Below are 15,546 nucleotides of genomic sequence, written 5' to 3'. Positions count from 1 at the left end.
ATAAATGTGCAAAAAGACCGGCATGCCTGAAATTGAGAGAGAAACTGTTTGTGCCTGATACACTAGGGAAATAGTTCAAGAACAGTTCATCCCAGTGCAAATATTATCTCTGTAATGCTGCCAGCCAGGGTCACCAAGAGTTGCATTATCTGCCATTTAAGTGGCAGCGCTGGTTGCAGAAGTGAGACCGGACAGGGAGTTACTTCAATCCATAGACCACTTTTTCCAACATTGTTTCATTCGTGAATCTACTCTCTTTGTTCATTTGTTTCAGTAACACCTCCTCTCTCTCCTTTTTTCTCTGACTCCATTTCAGCACAGGCATCCTTCAACTCGAGGAGTGTCTTGTTACATCGTGGAATAAAATCTCATGTTGATGAATATTGATCTTTCAGGTTATGAAGTCAAGGCTATGTCTGTGATTTTTATTTTTTTTTCCCATGCAGCTCACAGACAATTCAAGCTGACACAGGGTACATTGTTCATTTTAAAAACATTTCATTGCAGGTTCTAAAATGTGTTTTTCTCCATCACAAGGAAATCAGTTTCTTGCACGTCTCCCCCACCGACTGAACACTTTCATACACATTTGCCCTCTAGTATCTGCAGTCTTTTTGTCAATTCACTTTTTGCTGGCTGCCCTAATGTTAACTAAAAATGGATCGTTTTGCAAATAGTCATTTTAAAGTGGGAGGTGAGGTTGTGTTGCGCGTTTTCACTTTTTCCAGATTACGTTAATTTAGTACAGGGGAAAGGTGTTGGTTTATTTGACCACCATAGAAGGAGATGGAGTCCCTGAAAGACCCCTGCCATGGGTGATATCAATTGGATTGACAGTTTTGGCAGCTGAAATCCACATTCCAACCAAAAAGCATATACAATGTGGGCAGTAACCATGCAAACTTCCTCATTCTGATTCCTGGAGGAACCACCTCTAGGACAGTAGTGTGCTTCACAGTTCCTGTGTCCATTCAATCTGTAGCCTTTCTGTTTATACTCTGAACAAGAATGCTAATAGGATGATAGGTTTTGTGGTGTGGACATTTTTCCACTAGGAAACAGGATTTAGACCATCCCTTCACCTTAAAACCCTCTGCTCTGTCTCACAGGCCTTGCGCCCTTCTCTGTCATCCCTGTACCTTACACTCATCCTGTACTAGCTGTCTCTGTCCTTCATTCAGATGGTCCAAGTGCAGCTCTTGTCATCTGTAGTAACCGCCTTCCGTAACTCTCCTTCACCAGTTCTCCATCTTTGCTCCTATTTCTACTAATTTCTCTCCCCCTCTGCTACTGTTTTGCATTTTAATTTATAATTGTATTATTTAATTATGTAAACCTTTTGGAATATGTTTTTATGAAAGATATTAGGCCAGGTTTTATTGTATTTCACATATACCACTGAACAGCCTTCTAATGGGAAAGACTTTCCATCACTGCTGTTTTGGGTGAGAGCCTAGATTTGAATCAGCAAGATGGGTGTCTCTATTTAATGTAATCTGTCTACCTATTTCTATCATGCTTGTCACCATCATACCTCACTGCCTCAATTGTTATATTGGGTCACAAAACTCTGTGTGGTAACTATGCGGTTGCCATTTTCTCTCACTGTTGTAATTTGCTGAGCTTATATTTCTATTGCAAATTCCCTTGTGGTCCATGTAGTGTGTGCAATTCTGGTGTTGTCCACCAGGAAACCCACATTGTGTGTTAGACTGCATCCATCTATTTGGCTTCTTACACTGGAAAAAGAGATGTCTACTAGGGCTGGTCAAATTTTTTCCATCTGTACGGTTTTTAATGGAAAATTGTGTCTTCAAATAAAATAATATTTTTCACAAAAGTGTCTGCTTTAAATCCCCAATGGTTTGGGGTTTTTTAATTTTGTCTTAAAAAAACATTTTTGGCTAAAAATTGAAGAAAAAAATTATTTAAAATGCCACCACAGTGTCTCATGGGAACTGTGGTTCAGAAACCTCATACACCTCTACCTCGATATAACCCTGTCCTCGGGAGCCAAAAAATCTTACCGTGTTATAGGTGAAACCGCGTTATATCGAACTTGCTTTGATCCACCGGAGTGTGCAGCCCCGCCCCCCCGGAGCACTGCTTTACCACGTTATATCCGAATTCGTGTTATATCGGGTCGCGTTATATTGGGGTAGAGGTGTACTTATTTTTCCTCTACTGTCTATGTTCTGCAGCCAGATTACATGATGCATTATAGTTAGGGACTCCCATGATGCAATATGGTAGCCTAGCAAGAGGGGAGAATATGGTGCATCATGGGAGATGTAGTCCAGCCAAGGAGCTCGGTCTCTAGAAGAGAAATAGGAGCATAAGGCACCTGAACTACTATTGCCATAATGTACTGTGGCACCATGTCCAAATTTACATTTTTTGTTTTCATCCAATAAAATTTTACCTGAAATATTTTAGTTTTCATCAAAAAGTCAAAACATCAGCTAATCAGGATGGTCAGTAGTGGAGATGCTGCTTCCAGGAGGCAGCAGTACCAGCTCTTCAGGATTAACGCTGGTAGGTTTACAATTGGATCTTGGATTTCCTGTCAGCAATTAAAATCTAACATTGATTAAACTTATTCACCCCATGGCGGATGTTATAACCAAGTGTCCAACAAGCATATATGCACACAGAGAATGGTTGCATTGCCACAAATACAAATCGAGCACTGGAACTGAAATCAAAAGGATGTGTGCATCCCATCAGAGATCCTCTGTCTCCAGTGTCTGGTGCAGGATGTGTAGGGTGAGAGGCAGAGAGAAAAGGCCCAGTATTGATGTAATATGTGATTAATTCACTCTGATGTGTGTGAATATACACTGTTGCCATGCAGCCCCTGAACAATAAGGAGGGTTTCTATTTGCAGGTGCCAGATGTTAAGAGGTAAGAGGCTCACAGATAGACCTCACTCCAAACTGAAGAATGCTTATTTTAAAAATAAGTCCTCTTGTATCGTTTTCATATGGCTTTAACTACGTAAAATGATAATTTTTTTTTTTTTTTTAACTGGGCTGGGAGATCTTTGTGTAGAAGACTGTTTGCTTTTCTCATGTGCTGTTCAATTTTCTTGGCATTACTTGAAGGGAAACTGTCAAGATGACAATCATATATCTTTCAAATTGTTCCTTTCTTATAACATCTCGATTATAAGAATGTTTTAAAATCTACTTTGTTTTTTCGTCATTTCTGCTTTTCATTTATGGCCTGATTCAAAAGACTTCTTTCCATTGGCCTCAAACAGGCTTTGGAGCAGGCACTTCACATTTTTAAACTTCTGCCTATCTAATCTATCTATACTGTGCTTATCACCATGGTGTCTGAAGTCTAGAGTTTTTTGGGCCCAATTTTGACAGTGAAACTAGATTTGTCAGTTTCACCTTCCATGAATAGTTAGTTAATAGCTATCATCACTTTCTAGTTCCCATATCTTTAAAACTATGATCTATGTCTCTGTCTAGGACCTTATACTGGCACCAATCACTATGGTGAATAGAGGATTATTAACAAAATTAACTATTTACTATTATTTGTATTGCTGTAGTGCCTAGAGGCTCCAATCAAGATCAGAGTCCCATTGTGCTAGGTACTGTACAAACAAGTAGTCAGAAACAGTCCCTGCCTCAAAGAGCATAGTCTTAAGACAGACAACGGGTGAAAGAACAGAAGTATCATTGTACCCATTTTACAAATGCGGAATTGAGGCACAGAACAGTTGACCCTGAACCAGCAAAGCACTTAAGCACTTGCGTACTCCCATGGAAGTCAATAGGACTAGTCACATGCTTAAAGTACAGTACATGCTGAAGTGTTTTACTAAATCATGCCTTCGATGATTTGCCCAAAGTCAGAGACTGAGTTTGTGGCAGAGCCAGGAACTGACCCCAGATGTCCTGAGCCTTAATCAAGTACTGCAAGGCCATAATTTCTGTTACTTTTCTTTCATTCTAAAAATAAAAAACAACATGCTTTCATTGAAATTATTTTAAAAGGCCATTTAAAACCTTCCATATTAGGTTATGTAAAACTTAAGAGTTGGATGTAAACCTTTGGGTCCTCTCCCATTCCAAGCTATAGGCCCTTACACAACTAAAACTGTCTTATAACATGATGAAGACATTTTGATTTAGGGACTACTGGCAAAAGTCCCATTGACTGTTCTGGGAGCTTTTCCTGTGTAGCAGCTACAGAATCAGACTCTTAATTTAGAGCAGCTCTAAGTTACTATCTACCAGTGCTTCTGTTTTAGAAACTACTTATCCTGTTTCACATTACGAGTAATAGTAATAATATAGTATAATTAATGCCCAAATTATGAATGAAGGTTTGCAGAATGAAGGCATTTTCTGGTACATTCGCTCTTTTGCTGCTAGATTTGAGTTGTCTGTATCTCTGTCCTGTTCTCTCTCTCTCTCTCTCTCTCTCTTGCAAATTGCTGAGCACTCTAGTCCTCAGTTTACTCAGTGGGACCGCTCACATGCCTGAAGTTAAGCACAGACTTAAGTACTTGGCTTGATCAGGCCTAAATTTGGACAATGAATCCATTCAGGAAAATCAGTCTGTTCATGGATAATTTAAAAAATAGAAAAAAAAGGTGGAATTAGTCAAATAAATTATTCATTACAGATTATTTTTCCAGCTCCTTGCAGGAGCTGATCTCTAGATTTCCTAAATGGATGTTTTTTCTGTGCACATAATTTGTCTGGAAATTGTAATTATTCAGACTTTATAACATCCATCACACCATACGTCACTACTCCCCTTTTATTCTTTAACACTTATTAGAGTTACATGACACTTAGTGCTTTTGATTTTCAGGGCTTTGAATGGACATTTTGTCCCATTCCAATGTACCTCTGAAGCTGCATACACGTGAACCCATAACCTCAAAATAAAACATATTGGAAGCTACACCGTTTGACCATTTCATTGCAGAACCAGCCCAGGTTCAATACAAGGACTGGTGGCTGTCTTTGTGTACTGTACAGCTCCAAGTGCATTGTCAGTGCAGAGCAAATACTAAATAATAATAAAGATCTGCAGGAAATTGAGCCTGGCTTCATTTGAAAGGATCATAAACTTTTAAGAAAACTGGTCTGTTTTGAGTTTGTAATGATACAAAATCAGGTGTGTTTCAGTTTTGTCATAGACTTTTCACATAACCTAGCAACAGCAATAATCAGGATGTATTATTTTGATTGTCATCTGCATACTCGGCAGTTCCATAGGAACCTTTGAAAATAAACCTCCTTTCATTTATGCTCATTTGCAAAGTGTAACTATGGGGGAAAAAATCCCAACCACATCAAGCACTGTGAATAGTCTTTCCCCCCCCTGTTTTCCCTTCCTCTTTTCAGCAATCTCTGAATGCCTTTGTTTTTCTGTAGCAGTATTAACAGTTTTTCTTCAGCCAGTTCAAAAGTTCAGTGTGGAGTATGTGTGCAAGTCTATGCAAAGGTCAAAAGCTTTCTGCTTCTGGTCTTTGTGAGCTATGGTCGCTGAAATCTTTTAGGCATCTCATTTGTGTTTAAAATATAAAACTGCTTTCCAGGACTTAAGTGGGGTGAGGAGAGGTTTTGGGGAGGTTACTTGTTTAAGCCGTTGCCCTTACAGGTAAACTAATAGACCTAGAGCAAGCACAGCCTAATGGTTTGATGCACACACATGCCAAAGTTTTCTGTGGGAAAATCTGGAATGGCATTGCAGTTCTGCTGCTACTTATTGATGTTACTTTGGGCACTGGCAGATGTGTGGGGTTGTTATACCAATAGAATAAAAACCAGCAGGATCTTATTAAGAGGGATAAGGCAAAGATGCCACATTTATTGTAAATATAATGATAAAGCAAAAGATAAAAGTAAACAACGTTGTTTGACTACTTATTCCTATCACTACTTATTCCTTATACACACACACATATATATATAGATAGATAGATAGATTCATTCACACAATCATTCATTCAAGTTCTGTATAGGTGTTATAGTTACCAGCCTAGAAGTTGCTCATGCCAAGTTACTGGCCAGGTAGCTTGGTCATGAGGATGGAGCTGAGTCTGTGTCAGATGCACCTGATGCTCCTGGAGGTTGGCAGCAGAACCAGAGAGACTCAAAGTCCTCAGTCTTGAGAGTCCATTCTTATAGGATTTAATTCCTATGTTAGTCTATGGGAGCTGTTTTATCCTGCTGTTGCTGACTCAATCAGCAGATGGCACACATTCCTGTTTAAAGTGGCACATTCCTGGTGGCTCCACACTGTCCAAAGTTTGTGTTTCTCATCCTTCCAGGTGATGGGGTGGATCCCAGTTTACCCTCCGGGGGTTTTCTGGTCATCCACTTGACACATTCTTCGGCCGATGGATACTTCCTTTCTAGGCTGGCACCTCCCTAACCATCCATGTATATCAAGCATTCATCAGCATACATTCCATACCTTAACCATATTTTAATTTACTGTCTCCACCACTTTCGGGGTGTGTGCTAATTCATTTGAGACTCCCAGCCCTTTAATCACAGAGGGTGGGGGGTCTGTCCTAGGAGCCGTTAAATGAAGTGAAAGTCACTTAACAGCTTATAGTGTTTGTTTACATTGTATCAATTACTTCAAGAACAAAGTCAATTAACTTGTTTGTAAGTTTTACATAGTAGTAAAATATCTTTCACAGGATAGACATAATCAATGGTTTCTACAGACAGTAGCTTACAAGTTTTAACAGAAGACCCAAGAGATTTTTGTACTTGGTGAAACTGTTGGATTTTAAAGTGTGGGGGCCAAATTATGAGGGGGTCACTGTCTCTTGGGGGAATCACTGTTAGTACCTTCTTTAATATCCCTACATAATCCCCCTTTTGACACTACGATATTTATATAATCGTTAGTGTCACCTTTTTAACCTGTTTAAGAGAAGGTACTGTGAGGCAACATGTGTTTGTGATTTCAATTTAGCGTACATTCTTTTTATCTGAAAACACATGCCACACATACCAATTATACAAATGCAATTTAATATCAAGACTACTATCAAGGGGTGTAGCATTACTGATAGGATGCCAGTGGTAGTCGGGGACCATTCAGAGAATATATCATACCAGTGGTAGGTTGTAATTTTTTTCTCTGCAGTGGCAATTCGTAACATGTCCCCATTGGCATGTATAATAAGAATAGTCTGATTTCCTACTTGTTCATTTGTCTGTTTTAAAAATTTGGTTACTTCTTTGCTTTTAATTAGGCTATCAGTAAGATCTTGCCATCTAATTCCAAGGTCAATCGAGAAGTCAGCCAGCTCAGCTGTTAGTGTTAGCTGGGACCTTTTTGGCCACGGTAAATAGTAAGTGTGATTTCTAGTAAAAACAGTACTGACATTGCATTTACATTCATCTACTGGGGGGTTGCTAACACTCCCATCCTCCCAAAATACTTCCTCCCACGAGTGGATACATACACATTGTTCATTGTACAATACTTTGGTGTCATTATCCAATTCATCCCACATACATGATCCCAATGAAACATCTTTACTACAAGGCTCTGGGGCAACAGGTAAGGTGAGGCATACCCACTTTTGAGGAGTCCATTTGGTACAACCTCTAGTGTTCAATAGTTTTCCTCCCTCCCCAGCCCACTGGCTCGAGGTCCGAGGCAGCCAGAATGATCCCATGTGTAATATGGGGAGTGGGCTAACCTTCCATACCTTTGCCTCCAGAGACTGTTGATGTGCTATTTTTACAATTATTTCCCCAATTAACAAGTCTGGTTTCACAGTGCTGGAAACATACTGCATCCAGTCATATTGGTAAGTATCAAACAGAGATCTTTTCCTTTGTTTTAACAAATGCATTAAAACCTTAATATTACCCAAAATTACCCAAAACATTTCGTGTTCCAAAGTAGATAGGGCAAGTATCTGCATTTCAGTGCATCCCATAGCTATAGCCGTTTGCATACAGATCACTGCTGCTCCTACAACAGGGTGGAGAGAGAAAGAGAGACAAAGTGTGTTTTACACAAAGATCATGCAATCTTTTTCTTTCGCTTTCAGGAAACAATAGAGAGAGTACAAAGCCAAAAACTGTCAGCTGGTCTGTCAACCAGCAAGAATAAATATTCCTTATAGCTTTTTATGTTATTTTATTCTAACTGCCACAGTCAGTTCACTAAGACACCAGTTCCAGTTAAACAAATCTCTCTCTGTTCAGTTCCTGATCCTGCAAACACTTTATTCATGTGTATAAGTGACTGTAAAATCAGACATTAACTGATTATAATAATTCAGTACTGTTACTAGCAACAGGATTTGAGTTATGCCCACAGCCATGCGGTGAAGAGATGTTGTGCTATCTAACCTAACCCTAATACAGCAACTCTCACCATAGTGTCATGAGAGTGGCTATCCTTCAGATGAGTCTCTAAACTCATCAGGTGCCTATCACTGGTGGCTCAAGTGGAAATTAAATCCCATGATATCTCGGAAAGAACAGGAGTTAACCCTTTGTCCTAACCAGTATTCTCTATTTTGGTAAAACAGATTTTAATGCCCAAGGCTAGCGCTGGGAGAGTATAATCGTTGCCTATATAGCTATTCTGCAGTACCAGTCTTTAACTCATCCTTATAAAGGACTTTGAAATATCTGCAGTATGACAGACACATATGTAATTACACAGCAAATAACCAGGTTAAAAGAACATTATCAAGATTGCAAAGTCAATCATTCAAAAGTTAGGAACTGCCAGAATTAAGATTGCCTGCATACCCTTAATTCAGCCCCCTTGGACATATGCATTAAGATACAGATATATTTTCCACAGGATCCTTGCCTCATTGAATGCACAGAATAGATGGTGCTCATTTAATCAGCAGCTATTTGATATTGTCTTTTCTCCCCATTGTTAAATGTCTGGCCCCAAATCTTATTTACTGCACACTATTCAGACCCTGTTCTGAAGACAGAATTATTAATTTTCTCATGGCCTTCACTACGGTGTTCATCACTATAGTATCTGAGTGCTTCACAAACATAAATTTATTTTCACAACACCCCTGTGAGATGCAGGGGGAGTTGTTACCCCCATTTTACAGATGAGGAACTGAGACACACAGATATTAAGGTTCCCTAATTTTGGGTGCCCAATTTGAGACCCCTAGATCCTGGTTTTTCGGAGTATGTAGCATTATTTAGCATTTTATATGTTCAAAGCACAACTCCCATTGACTTCATTTGCAGCTGTGAGTGCTCAGCTTTTCTGCAAATCAGACTCCAGGGTCTGAAGTCAAGCTCAGAAAATGAGGAACACACCATTAGTGACCACCTATGAGAAGTTTGGTTTAAGTGAGTTCTTTGGCTTCACTTAAGAACTCCGGGACAGAGACAGGGATAGAATCCAATTCCCTAGGGCATCATTCAGCTGCCTTAACCACAAGATCATCCTTTCTCTTCCTGAAATCCCCTGCCTCATTCACTACACACCTTCCAATTACTGCAACAAATGAAGCAGGGCTCCTACAAACAACAGCCTTCTTCATCACTCAAATTTGATTTATCCCCAGGGCAGGTCCATCCAGTGCACTGATGAGGCAGGGGTCCTGTGGAAAAATAGTATTTTAAAAGTCTAGAAAATTACACACACACATGCGTACATTAAAAGAACATTATCAAAAGTTGGGACAGTTTTATAAGCAACTGAAAAAATAGGGTCTTATAATGGGAAGTGTTAGGCAGTTTTAGTAATAATAGTGATGCTACCAACACTATCCATAACATTCTATGATAATTTTCTGTGATGTTATCACTGATCTTTGTCCTTTTTTATTATTAGGTTGTAAATACTACTGATTATCCACATAACTCCTGCTTTTTCTGGTTATTCAGACCTCCCCATTAAAGACCAAGTTCTGTTCTCACTTATATCCCTGAAATGCCATTAAAGTCAGTGGGGTTGCACAAGTGTAAGCAAAGGAAGAATTTGACCCCATATTTCCTGATCCCCTCTAAGACTCTCCCGTTTGGAGCCAATGGAGAAAATTGAACAAGCTAGTGTTACAGATGGGGCAATAGGTGAAACTTTCAACAGAAAAATTTAAATGCTGCAAAGGCAAATCTTTTCTTCCTATTGAAAAATGACATTATTCTTTGTATAAAGAAACAGACACCCTCTTTCGCAGAAGCCAAGAATTAGGAAGCGTTACTGTGGCACTCTAGCCACTTGGATGTGAACTGTCAACAGAAACATTTATACCAAAACAAACAACGAGTTGCTGGAGGGAACAGTGACTAGCCACTCTTGAAGACAAGAAATGTTGGCAGCTGATATAATGAGCCCTGTATCAAAATAAATTCATGAGGAGGAAAATGCCTTCTTTTTAGCACCCAACTCAAATATCTCAATCTAAGACATTCAATGAACAGAGGGTAGCTGATATCCACATTAATTTTGATTGACAACTTTATAGGAAAATCTGATTTAATACTCTCATTTGTAAGGGGAGCACACTGGATTAGCGGAACTGGCTGCCAGATGTCACTGTTGTTTAATGGAAATATAGCTGCTGGTGCATTGATCAGACTGACTGGCGTTTAATGTGTTATGGTCAGGCAAGTGACTATGTAAAAATGGCACCTTCTTACTTGGTATGTGCTCCATGTTATATAGGGTTATTTTATTGACAAAAACAAGTTTTTATTATTGTCACTAGCTTTGCAGAGCCAAACCAGCTAGAGAAGGGTGAACTGGATTTCAACAACAAATGGGCATCTAAGGTCCAACTACAGAATCTTTATTGTTTCTGATGGTGTACAAAGCACATCCTCTGCTGGTGTCAAATGATATAGCCCTGTTGACAGATCAGGCCCAGAAAGAGCACACTGTGGCTTTTGGGTCCCACTCTGAGCAGCTCAGCCCTGTCATTTGGGGGAGGGAATCTTTTTACTTGTAACCTGAACGATTTGATATAGACATAATTGAGAGAGAGAACAAATATAGAACCTACCCTTCTCATAGAACCAGAAGAGTTGGAGATGGAATATATCTGCTATTTTATCTAGTCCATCTCCTTGCCAGTGCAGGGTTGTTCTGCACAGTGCATTTATTAGTGCAGTGTGTGCTCGGCATTCGGATTCCCACCATTTCCATGTGGCTGTTGATTCAGCTCTGTATTGTCATGGGTGGAATAACTATTGTGATTTGTGAGGTTAAATGGCTCTTTAAATGATTCCCTCCTGCTCTTTCTACAGCTTTTAATCAGTCTTTCTTCAGTTTCTACCTTTGTCCCATTCAGAGTCTCCAACTTCCATGTCTCTCCTGATGATTGTTTCCTTTGGTTTCTATCTTGTTTTGCTTCCTCGGGGACAGATTCTTCCACTCTTATTGGTGTTGAGTATTGCCTTACACCCACGCAGTCTGATTTCAGTGGGACTACTCAGGAAGGAAAGTATGACTCAGTATTAGGAAAGGTGGCAGAATCCAGCCCTCATTTCTTCCATACATACATAGGAGCATTCAAGGCTAGTCCTAGTGTTTTGGGGAAGGTTGATGAGATGACATTTTGGGCTCCTGTCATGAACATCACTTTTAATAATGTGTGTGTAAGTCAGAGCCTTAAGTCAGCCACTGGCTTTCTCTGGAGTGGGGCCCAGCTATTTGTACTGTGGTCTGTGCATAGTTGACCATGTTAGTAAATGTTTTCAACAATCAGTTCCTGAAATTAATCTGTGGGGCCGGAGAGGGACCCAGCTGCAAGAAAGTTTTGTGTTTATTGTGATGAACATTAGGGTATTTTTAAGGGCTAATTCAGCCCATGTTTATGCTGGCACCTACAGTCCCTCTGTTGATACAGAGGTGATGTTTGTAACTGTAGGCATCCAGCCAGTGACTTGGAATGCTAGTGGTGCCATCCTACTGCCATTCATGAAGGCTCTGGCATTCCCCAACCCCAACAGCAAGTTAATTAGGAATACTACAACCTACTCTCCTGGCAGAGATTCCTCCCCAATGCTTCAGCAGCATTTACACTGATGAAATTGCTACTAGATTATTCCTCCCTGCCCTTCCACAAAAGAGTCAATCTGTTTTAGCTCGTTCTATCTTGAGCTCATAAGCCTCAAGTGCTCCAGCTAGCAGTAACCCTTTTTTATGAGGCAGAAATGTTTCCATGGGACAGCAGGCTGCCGGGAGACTTGAAGTCAAAGAGCTTTTGATTTGAATTTACAATACAAAACAACAATAATCAATCCGTGATTCTGTTTAGCTTCTATAATGCAGACATGAGGATGCTGGGGGGGAGGAAGGGCAAAATAACCCAAATTAATCTGAAAGTGAAGCTTCAGAGGTTTCCATTCAGTCACAGCTTCTCCAGTCCAGCTATCACTGGGATAAGAAGTGGGTGATGTTGTTTTCATTGTATACTCAAGGCTTCCTCTTTCTGGTCCCTTCTCAGGTGGGAGATTGGGAAATGGAGCTCCTGTAGTCTCACCTGTGGAGTTGGACTGCAGACTCGAGATGTCTTCTGCTCTCACCTCCTCTCAAGAGAGACGAATGAGACGGTGATTTTGGCAGATGAGCTGTGTCATAAACCCAAGCCCACCTTAGTGCAAGCCTGCAATCGTTTTGACTGCCCACCATCCTGGTACCCTACAGAATGGCAACAGGTAAGAGTGTGCACCTAATCCATTGTATCCCATTTGATGCTCATAAAACAGACTGATCTAGTTTAGTCAGTGATACATAGTCGTTCAGTGCAGGCAAGAAGATTCATTTATCACCCAGGGCAGGCTGGTAAGTTCATTTAAAAAATGAAACATAGATGTCTGTCTTGAAGACCCCAGGACAGTGGTATCTTGTTATCTCATCTTAAACAAGGTCAATATAAAAACAAAGAGACAGAGAATTTTTTTTTCACGAAAGTGATTTTTATTAATTTGTAATTGATTTTCACAAATAAATATTGACTATTATTAAGTCTGAATCAGCTTCAAATCCAAAAGGATCATAAATCAGAGTCACGAGTAATGAAAAAAGGTGCCACGCCACATAATTCTTAGCTGCCATCATATGGCTTGCGGGGTAGCCACACAAAGGTCCATAGGAGTCGAGCTATACAGAGATTGTATTGATACCAGATGGGGAAGGAGAGAATGAATAGAACAAGTTTATGGGCACTCCTTGAAAATCAAAGTAATATTTTAGTTGTGGAGGGATTTTTCCTCTACTTATTAAGGGTGAGATTTTTCAAAGGCACAAATGGCAGTTTAGACACTTCAGTCTTAGTGACTTTCAGTGGTAGTGGTAGTGGTAGGTGCCTAGTTGCCTGCTGTCTAAAAATCTCCTTCTAAATTTTGTGATACTTTGGGTCAGTGCGGTAGCTCTGTGTTTTTGGAAGGCAATTGGAAGATCTATTTTAGATCACAACTGAAATGAGTTTGTTGCCATGTAGATGCAAAATAAAACTCTGAGCTTCTTGACACAACAGAGAGTGCTTGAGTTAGGTGTAACCCTGCACAGCAAGAGGTCTTGCGGGTCAGGACTGAAGGTGAAATTCACTCCCCAACAGAGAGGCCAGAAAAAAGGCCAATGCACCACTTACCTCCCATTAAAACCTTCAAAATATGGTTTGAGTAGGATTTAAGTGGTACATCAGCCCTTTGCTGGCCCTCTGTATGTGGGTTAATTTTGGCCAATAGGAAATGAGTGGGAGTTTTACCCAGTGCTTTCCCGTGCTATGCCTGGCTCCAGCTGTAATGTATGCCACTTATTTAAAAGCCAGTTGAGTTAGATGACATGTTCATATATATTCACCTAGTGGTGCTATTAAACTTGTACAGCAGTAATACATGAGGGAGCTCAGGGCTTATGCAGCCATCTTTGCAACAAAGCTCTGATTCAGTGTGCTCTTTTGCTAAAACCCCACAGCGCGAGTCCTTCACGTCTCTTTAAAAAGACTCAACATTATCTACACATTTAAAATATTAAGGTATATATGTATATTACACACATGTATTTTTAAATGTGTCTATCCCACACCCTGGACATACACACTGTAACTATAAACTACATCCAAAAAACTACATTAAAAGGATGTTTGGGTGGCAAAATCAAGTGCCCCAAAAGTTAGGAAATGCCAGATTTAAGGTTGCCTGTGCCTACACAAAAGCATATAACAAGTTCTTGCAGAGTAGAAACTGCTCTAATGTAGTTGAGAACTGTTAGAATATCGGTATGCTGCAGTTCCATCTAAGTTAGGATATTGAGCTTGGTAGGGAGGCTGGTTTTTGGAAGCAGGCTTTAAAGCTGAGGCCCTATCTCCACTCTAGGGCCTTTTTGTAAGAGTAAGGGTTTCCACTGGTGTCCCTAGCTGTGAGTTCTCTTACTCTTCACTGTTGTGGAATGTACAATGCACTGGTTGGCATCTGGAACAAAGCATACAATGGTAGAAAGGACACCCAGAGTTGGATGTGATGGCTCCAGGTGTCAGCAGCCATTTCTCCTTTGGGGAAGCCACAACTGGCCAGTGCAGCCCTCACGGTACGGGGTACAGGGTCTGGCCTGACAGATGGGGTATGTACTGTTTCAGCTTATCTCCCAGGGAGCCTCCACTGGCAGAGCTCCTGTGAAGGTCTGGCCACAGTTTAAAGCTGCAGAACTTTGCATGAAGAGTTTAAACACTGCCTGCCCTGACTCAGAGTGAATCCCTCTCCCAGGGTGCAGGGGAGGGTTCATTTCCAGCAGAGGTGAATCAAGCCCCTATAGGAACACACACCTTTCCCACAACAAGGTATGCTGCAATTTCCCTATAAGCATTTTATCTGAAGTAGAATTTACATAGGGCGAAATCTACTCCCTTGCAGGGCCCATGCAAAGCTGATGAATCACTTAGCGCTTGTCTACACTAACACTTAGCCTGTGGCTAGCTGGGTTGTAAATCTACCCTGCACTAGCCTACCATGATTTAGCTGTCCATGTGGACCTTGCTTATGCACAATTGCAGTTCAAAATCCTCTTTGAAACAGGACTGGATCAAACTGCATTAACAAACTGTTAACATGCATCAGCAGTCCACCACAGCTACAGCATGGCAGGCTAGTGCAGGGTAGATTCACACCCCAGCTTGCCACAGGCTAAGTGTTTGTGTAGACAAGCCCTAAGACCCACTTCAGCCCTTAAGGTGCCACACAGGCCCTTGTGCTTGCCTCCTGACTAGTTGTGAATTTTGCCCGTATAATGTCTATGGTTCTGCTTTTCATAGCAGTCCCTCCTGGTAATTTTTAAACATCAGCAAAAGTTTTAACCTACAAAGGTTCAGGAATTATATTTTCTTCTCTGAGGCTCTTTGTGTTTGTTAAAGGAAGATGGTCTGAATTAGATGTGTTTAAAAGCCCCATGTTCTTGGCAAATAAAGTCCCGATAATCATCCGAGCATGTAACATTCCGAATGAATAAAAATGCATCCTTATAAATTCAAGACTATATTTATTTTAAAAATGCTGTGTCCCTAGGACTGAGCCATTAGGATGTTTATCTTGTTTTCAGTAGTGTGTT

The 15,546-nt window shown here is 40.4% G+C and overlaps 1 protein-coding gene across 2 annotated transcripts in view; it reads left to right on the top strand.

The window, feature by feature from the left end:
* ADAMTSL1 (ADAMTS like 1) overlaps positions 1–15,546 on the top strand; it is a 688,426-nt gene that overhangs the window by 592,777 nt on the left and 80,103 nt on the right. For both annotated transcript variants that reach the window (XM_065406494.1, XM_065406493.1), the window contains one exon: positions 12,449–12,659. In XM_065406494.1, coding sequence (XP_065262566.1) covers positions 12,449–12,659 — 211 coding nt within the window. The remainder of the gene's footprint in view (positions 1–12,448; positions 12,660–15,546) is intronic.

This window comes from Emys orbicularis, chromosome 6 (genome assembly GCF_028017835.1).
Source record: "Emys orbicularis isolate rEmyOrb1 chromosome 6, rEmyOrb1.hap1, whole genome shotgun sequence".
Taxonomy (NCBI): Eukaryota; Metazoa; Chordata; order Testudines; family Emydidae; genus Emys; species Emys orbicularis.
The sequence above is the reverse complement of the archived record's forward strand: the minus strand, read 5'-3'. Positions and strand labels throughout refer to the sequence as shown.